Raw genomic sequence first — 18,737 nt, 5'->3', positions numbered from 1 at the left:
ACCACATTATAACATTCTTATAAATAGTATAGTGTGACTCATTATTGGCATGGATTAATTGGATCTGTATCATTTCCAACTATAGCCAGCACAGAATGAGAGATACACATGATTTGCCTGCTGTTATTTAATTTAAGTTGCAACAGAGCTGAGGAGTAAGGCTGCCAAATGATTGCTGCTACTTTTTTCTTTGGCACGGGTTCAGCTTTGTTTCTAAAATGGAACACATTACACTGAAAACTCTAGGATAATAAGCTGAGAAAAAGTCCATCTAAGAAGGCAAGAAGCACCAATTAACTCTTCCTGTTCTTTCTCAATCTGCCTCCTAAATTGAAGAAGAGTGGATAAGAGAAGAGATCTGTGTGACCAGCAGAAAGGTTTTGGCGTGTTATGTGCATAACCTTGAAGCATGCATAGGTTCCATATTCTCTGCTGTGAGGAGTATGAAAGATATAACTCATTAAAACTGCATACTGATGTCCTTGGGTAATTGAGGTTCTTCATGTCAGTACAGACACAACTGAAGCAGAGATGACCCTACTGGCTGTTACAGACATAAGCTGCTGTTGCCTGACCCCAAATTTATGGCACTATGTCATTTATCTGCATTTTCAAAATTGAATTTCATGAGCTGCATTCCAGGAAAGTAAGCACAGAAAAATTATTGCTTTTAAGCTTTAAAACATCAAACATCAGCTGGAAGAATACTAACTGCTAAGAATCCTAGTGGCTATTGAGAATTTTGCTGAGGTCTCACTCATGAAATGAATCTAATGATACAAGACCTCTTCCTCTCAAATTAAAAGCTACATTTGTATTAATTGAATATTATGGTATAAACTAAAAGCAGCACCAGCCTTTGACATTGTGACTTTCTTCTCCTTTACAAACAAGGACAACAGAAAAACTGCAACAATGGCTTCATGGCTGCCTACACTGCTACCAGCATGTCTTCCAGACCAATGTATTTTTGCCTTCTGGTCATGGAGAGAAATTCCTCCTCTTAGATACAGATATTCCCACTCCTCAAAGTGTCATTCTGCCATTGAAGTATCTACAAAATAGTGTTCTTCCTCTGTGTTTTCATGAGATTAACACTAAAAAAAAAAAAAGTGGGTCACAGAAGAACCCACTCTTCCACATGATTCCAGCTGAAGCGCATCAAGTCTCAAGCACTCAAGCATAAGCTGAGGAAGCTCTGCTAGCGCTATGCTCAGTGGCATATCCCCCAAATTCCTCTAACAGTGAGATAGTCCAGAGACTCCTAGACAGCCTGCCTTCAGCTAGCCAGCACTCCCAGCTGTACTGGAGACTGAGCAGCTGGGTACTCTCAGGCAGAAGTAGGATGCTGGGTAATTTTGCACGAGAACCTGTTGCCGAAAGGTCCAGAATTTATGAGATGACGGAATTCTACTCTGTGACAGTGCAGAAGTAGAGGGGTCAGCGGTCCTAAGACCTCCTGCAGATTCCAGCTGTGAAGATGGGATACATTAGTTTCAATACACAACAAAAGGGAATTTCCATATGCTTCTATTTAACGTCCTTATGCGACTGGTATGCATTTTTCCAAGGCCTGCCACACACAGCTCAGAGTTCTGACACTTCTCTTTCTGAATCCAGTGATGACAAACCCGAGGTTTCAGGGGCCCTCAGATATTTTCCTTATGCAAGATTCCACTTTGGGTCTGATATTTTTATCTTGAGAGCAGACAAAATTCTCAGGGGCTTCAGTGGGAGTTTGTTCACAGAGCCTGAAGACCTGGGTCCGCTCTGAGACCCCCTTCCATGAAGCATTCCCAGTCATGCTGGATGAAGGCAAAGGCATAAACCACAACTCCAAACTGGGACTTCCACAGAGCTTGGGATGTTTGGGATTTATTTTGAGTGATCTTTATAAGCAACGTACTCCATGATGTGCTGCCAAAATCATAGAGACAGACTCCCTCAAAGATTCCTGTCTCAGTTGGCAGAAGATGTGACACTCCTTAAATAAAAACTATCTTCTATCTTCAAAACAGAATCTAAACTAAAATAAGTCTTTCCCTCATAGAAACAATCACCAGGTAGCAGATGCTGCTGGGACGGAGGAGAGCCTGCAGGGGAGGACTCATGTTCATATCAGTATCTTGACTCTGACTCCAGCTCTGGTGATGCTGGCAGACAGACTGGCCAGGAGGGAAGGATCAGAGGAGGAGTTTAGAAGGGAATGCTGTGTCCAGAGGAATTAGAACGTAAAACCTGCAGTAGTTCAATACCAATCTCAGAGACGACTATTTACACTAAATTACTTTTGATTTGGCCTTCTAACTCACTGCGTCCTATAGGACACCAGTCACACTGAAACTCTGGTGCACTGATAGAGCTCAAGGCATTTTCCTTTTTAGATGAAGCTCAAATATCAGCATTTAACAGTGAAAATGAGCGCATATGTCATCATCTGATGCCACTGGCTCGTGCGTCCCAGTTCAGCATAACGCTTCAGCATGTAATTAACTTTCAGACATGTTCCTACTGAAATCAGAGAGGTAAGGCATCTACTCGTTTTATCGAATCAGGCCACTGAAGAAAAAGCAGTGCCAAGCTGCTACTTCTTTTCAGTCTCACAATTGATTTGCACTTCTGTTTTGATTTACATTTTCAAATTTGCCTGTGAACAAACAAGGCTGATTTTCCCTCTGCTCCTCTACATTAAAGCAGAGATTCGCACTCCTATCAGAATGTTGTCTTAGTTATTAACGTAGAGCTCCCAGGAGCCCTTAGAGCCTCTCTCCACTGAACACACTTGTATACACCTTTTCAACACTTCAGAAGCTACTTCTCTGCTAGCTGATGCCTGGGGTAGGACACTCCTGCTTACACCACTTCTTGGTAGTTCACTGTGTTTATCAGCAGGAGGTGGATTCTTGCCCTCTGCAGCTAATTAAGGTTTCTCTTTGAATTTTTTTAGATGTGTTGCATAAACAAATATATCTGCATTTCAGTTTTGCCTCACAAACAGGCCTCAATAAACTTATTTTTCTGAGCACTGATAGATTACATATATGTGACATATTCAGTTCAGAAATCAAGTAGGTGACCTGAGAGATGTGGGAAGCATTTGCTATTTGTACATGTAAAATTATCAAAGTAATACTGATTATTTCTTAGGGTATACAGTTTTGTGTCTGTTTTTTTTTACAGATAATTCATTATTAAATGAAAATGTCTATTATTAAAGTAGCAAATTAATTCCCCAGAAAGGATTTTTTACTAACATATTGTTTTAAATAGGCTTTTAAAAAACACATCTATTGTAAGGGAAAAATGAAGACTATTTTCAGAAGACCATATAGATTTTCTCTGATGATGGCGGGTGTGTCCTTTTCCATGAGCTGCTGAGATAACTTCCTTAATCCTGAAAACCAAAGTTAGACAAATCTCCTACCGATAGGTACTTCAGACTACCACAAGAAGTTCTAGGTTTATGTAGATATATCCTCAAATCTGCTTCACCCATTCAAGGAAATTGAAGTCTGGGATAAATTATAGTCTTTGTCTGAAACTAATCAAAAAAAGACCCCAAAACAACCCACTTGGCATTGCCAGCTGGAAATCTCTCTAATACAGAGTAACTCAGAACAACTATCTCAGACTTTTAACAGAAATGATACATTTCATATGCTGCATTTCACAAATCGTTTCAACAAACTGCACCATGAACAAAGAGGTAAATTAAAACAGATTTCTTCTGAAGAAGGAAGACTTATCTGAAATAAATGAAGTTTCTCTTATGAACAATCCTGTAGCGTACTGTGAAGTTGCTAAGCATTGTATATTTTGAATATACAAAATATTCAAAATATAGTTTCAAATATACTATATTCATATTAAAATATATAATATATTCAGATACATTATTTTTAACATACTGAGAATGTAATTCCTTCCCCAATCTCTTATTTAATTGCTTAGCAATGATGAAAAAGTAATGTAGAAGAATATATAATTAATAAATTTTGTATTACGAAAATTGATAATCACAATAGTATCCAATCTAAAATCTTATTTCAAATGCAATGCATGCTTCTCAAGTATCTCTCTTTAACTGGAGTGAAACCTCCAGATCTTACAACTTTTCAAATTTTACCATGCATTTTCTTAGATAACATACGTATCACAATAACAAAGTAGGATAAAGGAAGGCTATAATTGTATTTTGCTGTAGCAAGAAAAGTGTCTGCTCCCTATGACAGAAAGAAACCAATAAAATTGTGTCACTGACAAGGACTCAGGGACTTTATCAGGAATGAGTGGTAGGCGCTGCCCAATGCGAAGACCACCTGTGAAGACATGCTCGTCCAGCTACTGATACGAGTTGTACAAGTCTCAAACTGCTAGGTGAGGCTGGTGTTAGAAGGGTGCATCTTCACTGCTATTCTCAACAAGCTCCATAAATCCAGTGAGAATACAGCTGCTCACGCTGCAACCAAACCCACCTATACTAAGAACTAGAAGTGCTTCCTGCAGGCACCTTGAGCTCAGACTGCAAAAACATGACCAAAAAAACTCCAGACAGGAAGTACAAGCAACTGGTGGGGTTTATGAAAACCACGTAGTCAACCATCCCCAGGTAACGAAATACAATACTTTCACTAATAATGATTTTACGCATTGTGATCAAATGCTCATACAAATTGATGTGGACAGAATCCCTCTTTGCTTATATGAGCTTTGCATCCGTGTTTTGTATACAGCGAAAAAATGGTTCCCATTTCCCTAATAAAAATGCATGAAATAGAAGTTACAATCTAATCAGAGGTTTGAGATTCTAGCATACACTATCTTCTGACTTTGCTTTTTCCTCTCTGAGAACTATGTTTGGGTGGGTTTGATTGTCTTTCCAAAGACATAAATGACATGTAGATACAGAAAATAGGTCTTAAAACATTGAAACAATCCAATGGTAGTTGTAAATGCCAACATTTGCATATTTATACAGAAAATAAAGCCAGTGGTTATTTTGGTTTTGGACCTGCTCTCAGCTAAAATCAATGGCAAAACCCCATTTAATGTGTAATGTGAGGAGAAATGAAGATTCATATCGTTTCCTACATGGAAATACATGTATCTTCTGCCTGATTTCAGTACAAATGGCTTGTGTCTGGAGGACAGAGTTCAAAGGAAGCAGCTGTACATGGGTTACACATCAGATTCATATAGGCAACATACGACTCTCTAAGCAACACAAAACAGCAATATTACTTACTCTTCTTCCCTTAGGTCCCTGAGGCCCTGGTGGTCCTCTTGTCCCTGAAGGTCCCTAGATGTCAAATAAACTTATTATTTACCGTCTTCTAGACACAGATTTCTGAAAATTACAAGGCTCATGTACATTGAGCAATAACCAATGCAACCAATACAAACCAATCACTTTGACTAATGGTTCAAATTCAATTGTGTTAGTACAATTTATCTAGAAAAATCTAAATAAGAGACTTTATGTAACTTCATTGTGAATAAGAAATCATGATGTGACTTGGATAAATTATTTCTGTCCAACATGCAAAAATTGCTAAAGGACACTTGTATCTCAACAACATTATGTTTAAAAAGTCTAATAATTTGTGATAGAAGATTCCATTTTTGTCTGTACTGAAGACCCATAGTGGCCAAATTATAGCACAATTATACACAGTAAACTATAACGTAATTTATTTTTGATTAACAATGTAACTAAACACATAACCAATATATTTAAATTATATTAGGCATCAATGAATTAAAACTAAAATTGTTGTGCAATTATAAAATTATAAAATCCTTAAAAAATTCCGTTCCCTTACTTGTATCAAAAGAGTGATTATTAAATGAATGAGTAAATGATATAAATTAGTCTTCCTGTCCCTCATGGATGATCCTGATAAATAGCAGGTGAACAGACATTGTGTCTGGATGGGTAGATATTCATGACAGTTTTATAGACTGCAGTATAAACTAGAAACCATTCTTAGCTTCAGCAGAGCAAAAAGACAACTTGAAAATGTCTTTTATGTCAAACTGAGGTACCACTCTATACCTACAGGTAATCCTTCTGGCCCCACAGGTCCAGGGCCTCCTGGAGGTCCTGGGTAGCCCTAAAATTGAAATAAATATAGAAAAGCAGAGCAGTTTCATCAAAATTGTTATTATAATAACAACAATAAATCCAGCTACTTACCCGAAAAATTGGAGGTAAGTTAATAAAATGCTTAATCTTGCAAAATTTATTCCCAAAATTTTGTTTAGAAAATGGATATTTGTTTGGATATATCATAATAATTATTAAAGTAACGTAAAAATTTTTCTACCACACAGGCACTAGCTGACAGGGATTTACTGAAACAAAAGCTGCTGAGTTCTAAATGAATTTCAAAAACCTCATGTCAAGGCTGTCACAGCAGGAAATGAGAACACATTCTGGTGTTGGCAGGAATGGTCAAGATAAGATGTGCTCTCTATACATTCTGGAGCCACCACAGTGCTCTCTAGCAAACACACAACTGAACCCTAACCACTTCTCCACGAGAACTTCAACACGAATGTGACAATGGGCACAGGTGTATAGCTTTTTACTTCTGCGCCCCAACAACCTACTTAACATGACAGTTGCCTCTAGACTGTCTCATGCTGCATGAAATGTTGCATCCTGATTTAGGACAAGTGGTGTTGTCAGGAAGCCAGTCCTCCCACCAGAGCGGCACCCAGGGCTGTCTGGGTACTGCTGTGCAGTAAAATTAGAGGTGATGCTGGTTACCAGTCTGTCTATTAGAATAATCTGTGTTAAGCCTGTCTACAAAGGAGATTGTTCGCTTACTTTCCCTCCTTTATTTATCTCTCCTTTTAATTCATTATGTTTAATTTTTCAAAGTAAGTCTGCTTAGAGCCATTTTTCAAAATCGCAGTCGCTCTGTTGCTTCATTCAGCGAATCACTTTGCAATGTCACTTCCACAGAGGGGATAAAGCTCTTAAATGAAACATCCCAGAAGCAATGAATCACAAATGCTACTCTTTTCCATAAAGCTTGCACAGTCAGAAGAGTGAGAATTCATTACTGTTTTGGAAAGTAAAGCGCTTCTGTAAGTAACATAATTACAGAATCTATGTTATTTGTAACTTACCGTGACACCTTTCTCTCCAGGAGGACCTACTGGTCCTGGACTGCCTCGCTCTCCCTTTTATGAAAAATTAAAAAGAAAATAACAGTGAATGCTTTTTCCCTGACTCGTTCCATGTCCACTGGGCCAGGCATATCTGGCCAACGAGGCTAACCTTCTTCAACAACACCACAGCAATCCAAGAGGTCTTTCATGAGTGTTGTAAGCCCATAGTCTACAAGAGACTTCGTTTTTGCAGTGCACAAACACATTAGTTCAGGGACTGTCCTTCAGAAACAGTGCAAAGGCCTTTTTTCACTTTTGTTGCATTTCTGCACTCCTTCCTCCTAACAAGCCCACTCATATTTTGAAAACATGATAAAACTGAATTTCTCTGTCTTCCCTTTTCCTAGAAGACTGAAGAGGAGATTTGGTACATCAGTCTTCGTGAACTGCAGCTAGCAGATCCCTTTTCTCTCTGTTGGATGCATCATATTTATAGTTACATTCTTCTTTAATCCATAAAATTCACCACAACAAACAGGCAAAAAAGAAAACATTGTTCCCCTCTCTCTCCTTTCTTCAGTACATGTTAGGAAAGCACAGATATAAAAGCAAGCCCTTCAGCAGTTGCAGAAGTGATTGGAATACAAGAAGTAGGAAGGGTCTTTTTCTTGTCTTCCATACTTTCTTACCTTATATTTGTATAACATCCAGCCCAAACATCAGGCTTGGCTGTAGATTATCCCCATACAAATATTACTTTTATTGCAGATAGTACACATGACATAGCGTTAATGCTATATTTTATGTTGCAGACTGTTAAAAACGTATTTCTTCAAAATAATTATGCTGGACGTATGTTGGTTATTTAAATCCACATAGCATGTTTACATTGTACTGTTTAATCCATAAAAGAGGAAGATAAATTCTACAGAAAGAGCATAGCAATGACAACAATTACTTCACCATAAAGAAGCTTAGTTGTGTTTGCTGATAGATTAATTAGTCTTTTACTGCCTTTTCCCTTCCTAGCTAAACTAGCAGCAGTATCCCAAGGTAATCTTTTTTGGGCCAAGTGTAATTTTAAGGAACAAGAATCCTTTCACACTGAATTCTAAGATGATATTATGATTAAAAGCATATGAGACTTGTCTAAATCTTCCATTGATGTATTTCCTTTCAGAGATTATATAAATTATAATCAGATTTTCATGGAAGTTCTAGAACATTATTAAGACTTTCTCAATTAAATATCTAAATAGCAGCCACCAGCCTAGGCGAAATAATTCAGCCCCACAGGGAAGAAATACAAACGGTGCCAGATCATTTTGACAAACAATTATGATTTCATTATAATTGAAGCTGACATGCAGTCCAGTAATAGTTTCCTGTTTTTCAGTTTTAAAATACTTCACCTAAACAAAACCATGTCAAATATGCTTAAGCTATTTATACTGTTCTAGTCAAGTCTGCCAAACTTCACTTTCATAAACACAACTGCCACTGCACAGCAGACAAAACTAACAATGTTGTCGTACTCAGTTAATGCATACAGCCAAACTTTACCTTTCTACTTTTCTCTTCATTATGTAGCAGTGCAAAGCCAGTGACTACTGCACAAAACAAGGATAATTTATGCCAGTTTCTGTGAATCGATAGCAGTGAATAGTAAAGTAAGTGCCACAATATGAACAAGATATTATAGAATCATAAAATGGTTTGGGTTGGAAGGGACCTTAAAGATCATCTGGTTCCTCAGCTCTAAATTCATTGCCAAGTAAAATCAAGGATACCAGATGAACACCTCAAATAACAGCATCATGAAATAGCTACATGGATATTAGCTTTATTAGTGGTCAGTAAACAATCTCTCAGCAATATTTTATCCCTCAATGGTTTTCAAACCTGATTTTTGCTGCTGAGTAGTCAGATATGTTATTATACCTTTTCGCCAAGGCTTCCGGATGGTCCAGTTTCTCCAGGTAAGCCAGTTGATCCCTGTACAAAAAGTAAATAGACTTTTATTAGTACAACGTCCATACTAGTTCATGGTTGGCAGCTCCCCAGCAATCCAGTAGCAGAGCATGGCACATTTCTTCATCCCAGAGAACTGCTGGTCTATTTGTGTAAGTGCTCCTGTGGGGAAGTGATGACGGCACAAGCTAACCTGGCTTACAATCCATGCAGGAGGATCACAGCATCTAGACACACCAACAGTAAACGGCTATCGCTCGAAAAAAAATTACATTAATTTAATCATCATACTTTTCTACTACCCAAGGTCTGCCACTGAGCTCAGTCTTGCAGAGCTAGAAGCTTTACAAACATGCGATTAAAGGTGATAATTGCTCTGGTAGTGCTTCAGTCTGACCACAAATTTCAAGGGGAATAAATTCAGTGAAACAAAGTAAAAGCCAGTCAAAACAAAAATTATATTGGATCAGGTGTTGTCAGAATTTTCCCTTTAAGTGTTGTAGTCTCAAATGCCTTTTAAGTTGAGAGACCAGAGCTTTTCAGTCCTTTTAAAGATGATAATTTTTAATAATTCTCTCCTGAGGCTCTCCCACAGATTTTCACTGGATAGAACAAGTACCACCATATGGAATAGGAAACATGAGAGGAATTACTTTAAAAAACTTATTCCCAAGTGTCTGCAATATTCTCCTTATTATCAAACTACAAGAAAAAAAATAATTATAGTGCAAGGCCACAATTGAGAAGAGTATAAAACAGTGAGCTTGAAGAAAAAGCAATAGATGCCCAAAGTACATAGCATGACTGCTCATGAAAGACGGCAGAAATGTGGAAGCTCCTAGTGATATAATACAGAACTTTAACACGTTTGTAACACTTGAAAAAGCAAAAATTATTTGCACTTTAAAAAGTGCAAATAAAATAGCAATTCACACATTGGCATTACTATCTCTACATGTGTAGGAATGTACTAGCTTAAGTAGCACTACATTGGCACTTAAGTGAGGTGTTTTTTTAAAAAAGCATTACTTCAGAGCTCACTAGACAGCTCGTGTTCCTTTCAAGACCTTACTAGTAGTTTATTCCATAGAAATAACGTCATAGCAGAAAGACAACATTCCAGTCTGAGATCTCTGTTTTTGAAAAAAAAACTAACAATTTTTTTAGCTTTTACCTGTGTAATTTCAATAGAATTCAGCCTCAAGTACTTTAACATAACAGATGCAAAGTAACTAAGAGTTTATGACGGCTTCTTGTTTTCTTGGACTGCTAGCTCCTCTAGAAACCTCATAGTTTAAATATATTGCAATAAGCCATTGATACAGCTGCCTTTGAGGCTGACAATACTGGCATAAACTATTTTCTGGAAGGGGCTAAAAAGATAAACAGGCACCTCTATAGCTGCTAGACTGATGTACTATGTGTGAGAACTTGTGTATTATATGTCAGAACATAGACGTCTCTTGGCAGCAGCCAAAGATTTGTCCTGGTGATACTGGCACTAAGGCAATGCCCTGACGTCACTGGCAGGAATGAGGGACTTTTGTGATGAACTCTGAGAATAAGAGCTACCACTGCTACCAGTCATGGCCAACAGTGGGCCTCAGCACCTGGCAGAAATTTGTGAGACAAAGAATTACCCTGTACTCTTGGTTACCAAGATAAGGGATGTGGAGGTATGGTTTCAAAAGACTAAGACTAACCCCTTTGATTCTCTTTTTCCAGAAAGGATAGAAGATGTAATTAGAGCCAAGATGTAACTCAGACCTATTCTCCTTCCATAGAGACACTCCTGATCTCCCAGCCAATGCCACACTGCTTACAGGACTGAAGATGCTGATTAGAAAGGTAGGTAGCTGTGCCTTGCACCAGCAGTGAAGAATTCACTATACAGCCCCTGATCAAGTCTCCTTTTCAATTCAAAAGTATTGTCTTTCTAAGTTGCTCTGGTTTGAAAAAGAAGAAATTATTAAGAAGCAGAGATTGTGAATGTGCTGTGTATTACCCAGCACATTAGGTCTAGTCTACAACCCTTCCCAGAGTAAGGACAAAAGTTGGCTATTGAGAGTAGCAAGTTTCCTAGACACTGGCTGTTCCTCAGAAGAAAATAGTTAAGTAAAGAAAATTTATAGTAAAAATGCTAGAAGAAGAAAGTGGATTTTTGTTGATATAAAAGATGGGGAAAAAACCTCTGGATGAGTGGAAGTGGATATGTATGGAAAGCAAAATAATAGTCAAGATGATGAGAAGGACTGAGCTAGTGAAATGGTAAAGGCAATAGGGATTTCAAGAGACCAGCCACTAAGACTGGATTGAGGTTTCAACTCTCTCTCCTTCTTCCCTAAGAGAACGACTACAGTCCAAAGCAGGTTTGTTGAGTCAGTGTCTTCCAGCATCCCTTCAATCCTTTGTGGAGCAGTGGTGGATTCCAAAAACCAAACTGAATGTATTAGGCAACAGAAAAGTAAAGCAAAAAAACCCTGAAATGTTTTTTAAAAAATCATCATGGTTTTAAACCTTATTAAAACATTAGTCATAAACTTTCATTTACAATGATTTGTGTAAAATCCTCCAGTGACAACAACAGCATTTTAGAAACCTCCTTAACAGGAGCATTTCTGTGGAAAATTAATCAGAGACCAGATCTCACAACTAATATATGCCTGAAAAAGACAAAAACATCTTGCCAGGGCATATGCTCTGTGTTAGAAACTGAACTGTAGCTGAAAAATTGAAAACACATTTTATACTTAAGGCAAACACAAGTATAGAGTAACCCATTGAAAAGCTTGGTAGTGAGAAACGAATACTCAGTTTTTGTTTCAGATCAGTGCTTTTGTGTAACTATTTTTGATCTGACCGAAAATAGTATATTGCTGAACCACTGACAGAATTTTGAAACCAAAGACTTTCAACAGAGCCTTTATATAGAACATATGCTTACCACTGCACCAGTATCAGGTACGAACTGAATGGAGCAGCTATTTGTATCCTACACTTAGAGGTAAGAGTAATCTGAAGTTTTAAAGAAAGTCCTGTCTATAGACCAGTGAGAAACAGGATCAATTTTGGAGTATGTATTTTCTCAGAGAAAGGAGAAACTCTAGTAATTTGGGTTATTTGAAAAGCTAAATAAAGAACATATATTAAACTGATGCCAGTTTACTGCCAGTTCAATTACTGAATTAGTTACTTTTGAATCTCTTAGTGACTAATATTACATTTACCCTCTAATGGCATGTTAGTTTGAATTATCAAAATGCAAGAGTATACTAGAAAATGGCCCCATGTCAGACCTTGGCATCTGAGGAGCTCTTTCCTGACAGCTGTGCAAACTGCTGTATGTGTGCCACAAAGTGACTTTAGGTTTTGGTTGCATGGTCCTTTTTTATCATTTAAGCTGCTGGTTCTACCTCCATACTTTCCAAACTATTTCCTATCTCGTACCCACAGTACTAAAAATGTTATGCAGTGACTATAAGATCTGCTGCTACTTTACCCAGTATTGTGTTGGAAAGCATCATGTTTGAAAGGTAGATGCTGTTTTCTTCTTTTTAACACTGAGATCATTGACGTCTTTGTCTGTTGAATCACAGAATGTTAGGGATTGGAAGGGACCTCAAAGGATCACCTAGTCCAATCCTCCTGCTGGAGCAGAACCACCTAGATCAGATCACACAAGAATGTGTCCAGGCAGGTTTTGAACATCTACAGAAAAGGCTACTTGTGAGAAAGCTACTTGGGAGCCAACCAGAGGCGATAATCTGTGTGAAAATCCATGCTTTGTTACTGCCAGTGAATGAGGTGAGCGAAAGCAGAGACTCACCATATTTGTACCTCACAGCTGATGTTTCGCTCAGTTTTTTAAAGGACTCAAACCTGCAACTATCTGAATAGTTGAAAGTCAGAATATACTGGCATCATTGCTTAATCTACAGCTGTTTCAGGAAATAAATAAATGGGTTAAATTTTGCTCCCAATAACACCAGTACAAGGTAGGGTAATTCTATTTGATAGCGTTATGCAGAGAAACACCTGCATTTAAAGGAAGCTAGCTGATGAAGTGGCAGCAGGATGTGCTCACTGGCAAAACATTGGAAGCCAAACTGCAGACGCCATGCGTGAATACTATTCCTCTATATTTTTCTTCCCACATCACCAGAGTACATGAAATACATCAGTTAAATTCAGACAGACAGCAAAAGGCACAAACAGTGAAAAGACTGGATGTGTACTGGTACCTACAGTATTATCGAATAGTTTAATGCATGCTAGGAACAACTTATCCTTGATTATTGCTAAACTAGCCTTAAACATTTTTCTCATATTTTAGTGTCACAAAATCAATTGGGCATGCAAATAAGTATGGATATAAAGCTATAGACATGGTAGCAGGAAAAAAACACCACAGTTGCAATATAACTACTACACAGGTGGTATCTGACTCCCTGGAAAAGCTGAATTCCTCAGGGAAAGAGAAGAGGACTAGTAAGCTTTTCTGATGTTCTACTAGATCTGCAAGGGTTCCATTTGTATGTGAATCTTGACCATGAGAAAAAGGCAGCCTGAGGTCAGTACTATTAGTGGTAGTCAGGACATGGTTCACTTGCTGGAAGAATATTGCATTTTACAGTTTACTTGCCATAAGCAGCTTGAGATGACATGAAGTGAATTGGGTGACAAACTCCATGCCAATCTGAAGTATTTTCACTTTTCAAGTGACAATCAGAATAATGACGCTTAAAGTTGTTCTTGGTTTTGATTGTTAAGTTCACACTGGTAGCTTTTTGTAATCTGTGCAAAGGAAAAAAATATTCTTCTGAAGGTAGATATTACTCCAGAGAGTCGTATCTTGGGTAAATTGAATTGAGATAAAGTTTAATTACATTTATGCATCTAACTAGTGGCTTTTTTCCCTGGGTAACAAATCTCACACGGAACAGATTATCCTTCTCTTTGACTGCTCTCAGTGGTATACGGAACATGACTATCTTGAAGTGTTAGTCCTAACTTGCAAAACCAGAAAGGGAGTAGGGCTGTGGGTATTCTGTGGGGTAGCATGGCAGCTGAAACCAGCTGAAGAAGAGCACTACTAGCAAAAAGTCCTTCAAGAAAAATGAGCAATGGCTTGAAAAAGCTAACCTCCAGATCTTGTAAGCTGTTTCCCCACTCTTCTTGAGAGAAAGACCTAGCAGCAATGATAGTATATCAGTTCATCTATGGTAAAAACAAAAAGCACAACATAAACACAGAAGTATCATTATTACTATTCCTCGTAAGATCTTCATAGAACTTACATTAATCAGTATCCAATAGGTTTCTAAAAACAGCTGAATTAGTTCCTTCTTCTGAAGCCTCGGGCAACGTCCCATGCATTCACCAGTCTTTGAAAAAAAGGTTTTTCCCTTGATTGACTTTTCTTTTTGGCATATGGCTTACAATTCTCATTTGCATATCCCCAAAGCCCAGACTTTCATGATAGTTCAAAGAACTCCTATTGAGCTTCCTGAAAACATCAGTTAAAACCCATTTAACCTTTTCTTCAAGCAAAATGAATTGCACTTTCCATTCTCCATGAATTAAGCATCCCTGGTACCTAATCCAGCTAAATTTTACCTCTGCAGGAGTTGTAGTAATTACTTTATGGGAATTCTTCTCAAAAGCAACTCAACTCCTAGGCACATGGCCTGACTGCAGAATTTTCTTGCCTTCCCCACAGACTCTCTCAGGTTGACCATTTTCTGCCACTGAGAGCCTGAATATCAGGATTTTTCTCTTTGCTGGACTGTAGCTTCCTATTCTTTTTAGCTTTTTTTTTTTTTTTTGGACAGGGGAAGTACTTCTCATTTCAGCTTGTTTTCTCTTCCACTGTTTCAAAAAACTATTCACAAATGGGCAAATTTGCTGACACGTAACTTTTCCAGATCTTTGAAGATTATTTTTCCAGGATTTGTGTTCATGAACTCTGCTTATTTTAGCTTGTCCTTTTGACACTGGTTGTACATGCTGCAGCTGACAGTTCTACCCTTGTACTCTGTCTCCATATGTGTATAAATGTCAGTGATTTCTAATTCAGAAGTGTATGGGCCAAGGGCTGAATTTTTGTAATGAAGCTGGCAAGGAGAAATTAGAATTAACTTGCACTTAGTTATTCACTGTGGCTCAGTCTGGGTTAACACTAGCAGTACCAAACAGTAACACAATCCTGACAAGCAACTGTTTTAAGTTCAGATGAGTTCAATTTTGTGCCATAAAAGTTGAGGAATTAATAATTTTCTTAAATCATCCTTGACACTTTAACACAGACAGGTCATTTGTATGAGATGCTTGAAGCTGGTTTCAAATAGTTGCCATCTGTCACTGGATAGCATCTGATCTAAGTATACAAAATCTAGTGGCACATGTCAGCAAAGTGAGATTTTTCTTCCCCCCAGGTTGCAAGGGCAATTTTCTCAGCTGAAGTGGTTGTTTCCTTTGGCATGACTTTCATAAGATTTTGTCTCATCAGCAGAGTAAATTTGCTCTGCCTGCTGTCCATTACTTCTCATCATCTTAACCAATCCCTCTTCAATTAGATTTGACTGTCCTGCAGTCAACTGAGTGTGTTGCAGCAAAGGACAGTTGCTGGGCCCTATCACAGCTTTGGGCTCTGCTTAGCCAAGCAGCACCACCTGAACCTGCCCACATTCCCTATTAAACAAGGCATATGTGGTAGCCAGTGAAACAGTTTTTGTTGTAGGATTCAGTTAAGGAATAGCATCTGAAGTCTCATCTTAGGCACATTCCTGATCTAATATTAAAATGTGTTTCATTTTAAGCTTATGAGCACAGTTCACATTTTATAAATTTAGTCTACTCAATTTCTACACTGGACAAACATCCAGAAATACTTTGGCAGAAGTGTGCTCTAAAGAGTCAGCAGCTTCACGTGACCTAAGAAACGTTGGACAACACAGCTTCTAGCCTATTGACAAAGCTGTATTTCAGTACATATGTCATCTTACTAGACTGAATAACCAAGTATTATGGTCCAATGTCCTGCTGTTGAAACTTCCCTACTTGTGCACAGTTTCCATCTGTATTTTTCTAAGCAGATATTAAGCAGTACTTGACCTGGAAAAGCTGCCACAGAAAAGCAATAACTATTTTGGCACCTCAGGCAGCAATGACATATATTAGTCAAAGATAAAAGATGGATGATACCAGGAAAAGTAAGAAAATGGAAAGAAACAGAAGAAAACTATTGGTGCAACCCTTTGGTATCAATAGCAGACATGCACATGTGCTTCATGTCATAATTTGCTACGAAATCAACATTTACAGGATTTATTGTTGCAAAATTGCTTCTTTTGACAGTTTATTCAGGAGCTGCGCTAGTTTTCTTTTGGAGAACTGGAATACTGTGATGGATTCCCCATTCCTGAAAACCCAGTGTTGTGTATTTCAACCATGGGCTTAGAAGTATACATCATAATCTGTAATTTGAAGAACGTAGTTAATGAATCATGAATAAACATGATCATGAATAAACAACAAACAATAGATAAGCCAAAGTAGGGGGTGGCATGGAAGGAAAAAACCATACACACTGAGTTTTATTAGACATTGGACTTCCTATCAACTTTTTAGCAGCTTCTTTTTCCCTTTGCCTTTACTATTAAATACATTGTATAGTAACTGCACATTGTTTAGTGCTATTTGTACAAATCCTCTTCGTATTTGGTGTCACCAAGCATCTGGTAACAAAAACTTCACAAGGCCTCAATAAGGACTTACTTTGCACCATTTTCTGGGCTCCATCTCAATATCTGTTACAGCAGCTAGTATCATTTGTACTTTGTCTTTTGTTTTTCAAACTTTTTTTCCTGAGGGGTGTGTGTGGCATGTTTGATTCCAGAGACCTCCTGGAGTCATCATATACGCCACCAGAGACAATATTGAATAGCTGGGAGTGGATTTATCTGTGAATTAAGTAGTTTGGATTCTCTCTGCATGCCAAGGCAAAAAAAAAATTACTGGTTACAAACAGAAGATGGTGAGAAGCTGGAAGTAAAAACTGTGTCCAAAGTGTGCAGAAGCAAATATTTTGCATCAGGACTCACATCTGGAAAACTGTTCTCTGCGTATGAGAAAAACCATCCTCTACCTGCTAGTACTTTTCAATTTACTTAGGAAAAGCTTAACTGGTACAGATTACAGTGTTGAATAAAGCGAAGGGAAGGGATTTTGAAAGGTCTTCCTGTGAGTTATGCTGAGGGTGTTTGAAAGGCTGTCTCCTCCTTTTGGTGTTTCACCATTGGCCTAAATCACAAGACAATATAATCACCCTAAAGACCATGTAGTGGGCATGAGTCCTCTGCTGCCAGATAATACAAAGGTAATACAATAGGATCAAGGGCCTATGAAGCTCATTTGATTAAAATGCATGTAAATAAAGCAGAAGACAGTCTACAATCCGCCAGTAAAAATAAAGAGTATTTATCAATAATTTATAAACTACTTTAATTCTCAAGTATCTCATGTCATCCTGTATCATACACAATTCTTCAAACAGCAAGTGTGGGAAGTAGTAATTAACAATAAGTCTTAACTACCTTTCTTTATAATGCTGTAACAAGGCTGCAACATTTCCTCTTGGCACAAAGAATGTTTTTGTTATTTTATTCTTGCAGCTTGTCCCTGACTACAGTTAGGTAATTAGTATGATTATTTCATTAAATCATCACTGCAACAAATAATCATTGATTATATATTTGAGCTAGTGAATTTCACATTTGTATTAGAATGGAGCTCATTCAGTGATGAATGATATTATGGTCATACAAAATATCTGAGTTGTGCAAAATGTGTGCATTGAATTCAGGTTCACTGAGGAGCAAAACAAAGCCCATGACAAATCCAGAAACTTAAGGTTAAGTAACTAGCTTCTGTGACTGTTTTATGTACTCTTATTAATGTATTGACTTAAGATTGAGTTTAGCTTTGTCTTTTGTTGAAGATTTTGGTGCATGTGGCACTGTACAACAGAATAAATGGTATCAATTTTCCCTAACATGTTACAGGCTAAAAACCAGCATTTGTATGTAATGAAAGCATTTTGCACACTGTTGGGGGAAAAAAAAAAGGCAAGTGTAATGTCAGAGAAGCGCTGGTTGTATGGACAGGAGATTATATTACTGTGCCCCCATATAGAGTAATTTTTGCATGTCTCCATAAAAGCAATGTAGTGTTATAATGTCCCATCCATTCTCCTCTACTGTGACATCCTCGTTCCCCAGTACTCATCCACGTTTGCCCTAATATAAAAAGATAGCAATATAAAACCCTCCAGATTTTTCAAATGGTATCAATAAGAAAATTATTGCTTTAAAGCTCTGATTATAACCTAACAAAATAAAAGTTTTACTATGTATAAACTGCTGAACAGCTGTCTCACTTTTAAGTGGACCTTATGGCATCATATAGCATTATCAGTTCCTGTCTAAGCAGATACTTTAACTGAAGAGTCCAGCTTCTAAGTCCCCTTCCCTGAAGCAGCAGCTTGATCCGTAGCACTGAGCCCAAACCAGTGTATGGTATCACTCCTTGACACACATAAACTCAAGAAACAAAACTAATTTAGTCATGTTCTACGCAACATATGGGTA

At 37.8% G+C, this 18,737-nt stretch overlaps 1 protein-coding gene across 1 annotated transcript in view; it reads right to left on the bottom strand.

Moving 5' to 3' along the window:
• Positions 1–18,737, bottom strand: part of COL24A1 (collagen type XXIV alpha 1 chain) — a 149,148-nt gene that overhangs the window by 44,456 nt on the left and 85,955 nt on the right. The window contains 4 exon segments of the mRNA XM_086617742.1: positions 5,246–5,299; positions 6,060–6,113; positions 7,138–7,191; positions 9,061–9,114. Of these exon segments, the coding sequence (XP_086473868.1) occupies positions 5,246–5,299; positions 6,060–6,113; positions 7,138–7,191; positions 9,061–9,114 (216 nt within the window).

The sequence above is a fragment of the Tauraco erythrolophus genome, chromosome 10 (genome assembly GCF_009769465.1).
Source record: "Tauraco erythrolophus isolate bTauEry1 chromosome 10, bTauEry1.pri, whole genome shotgun sequence".
Classification (NCBI taxonomy): domain Eukaryota; kingdom Metazoa; phylum Chordata; class Aves; order Musophagiformes; family Musophagidae; genus Tauraco; species Tauraco erythrolophus.
Note: the sequence above shows the minus strand (reverse complement) of the source record. Positions and strands in the feature narration are given on the sequence as shown.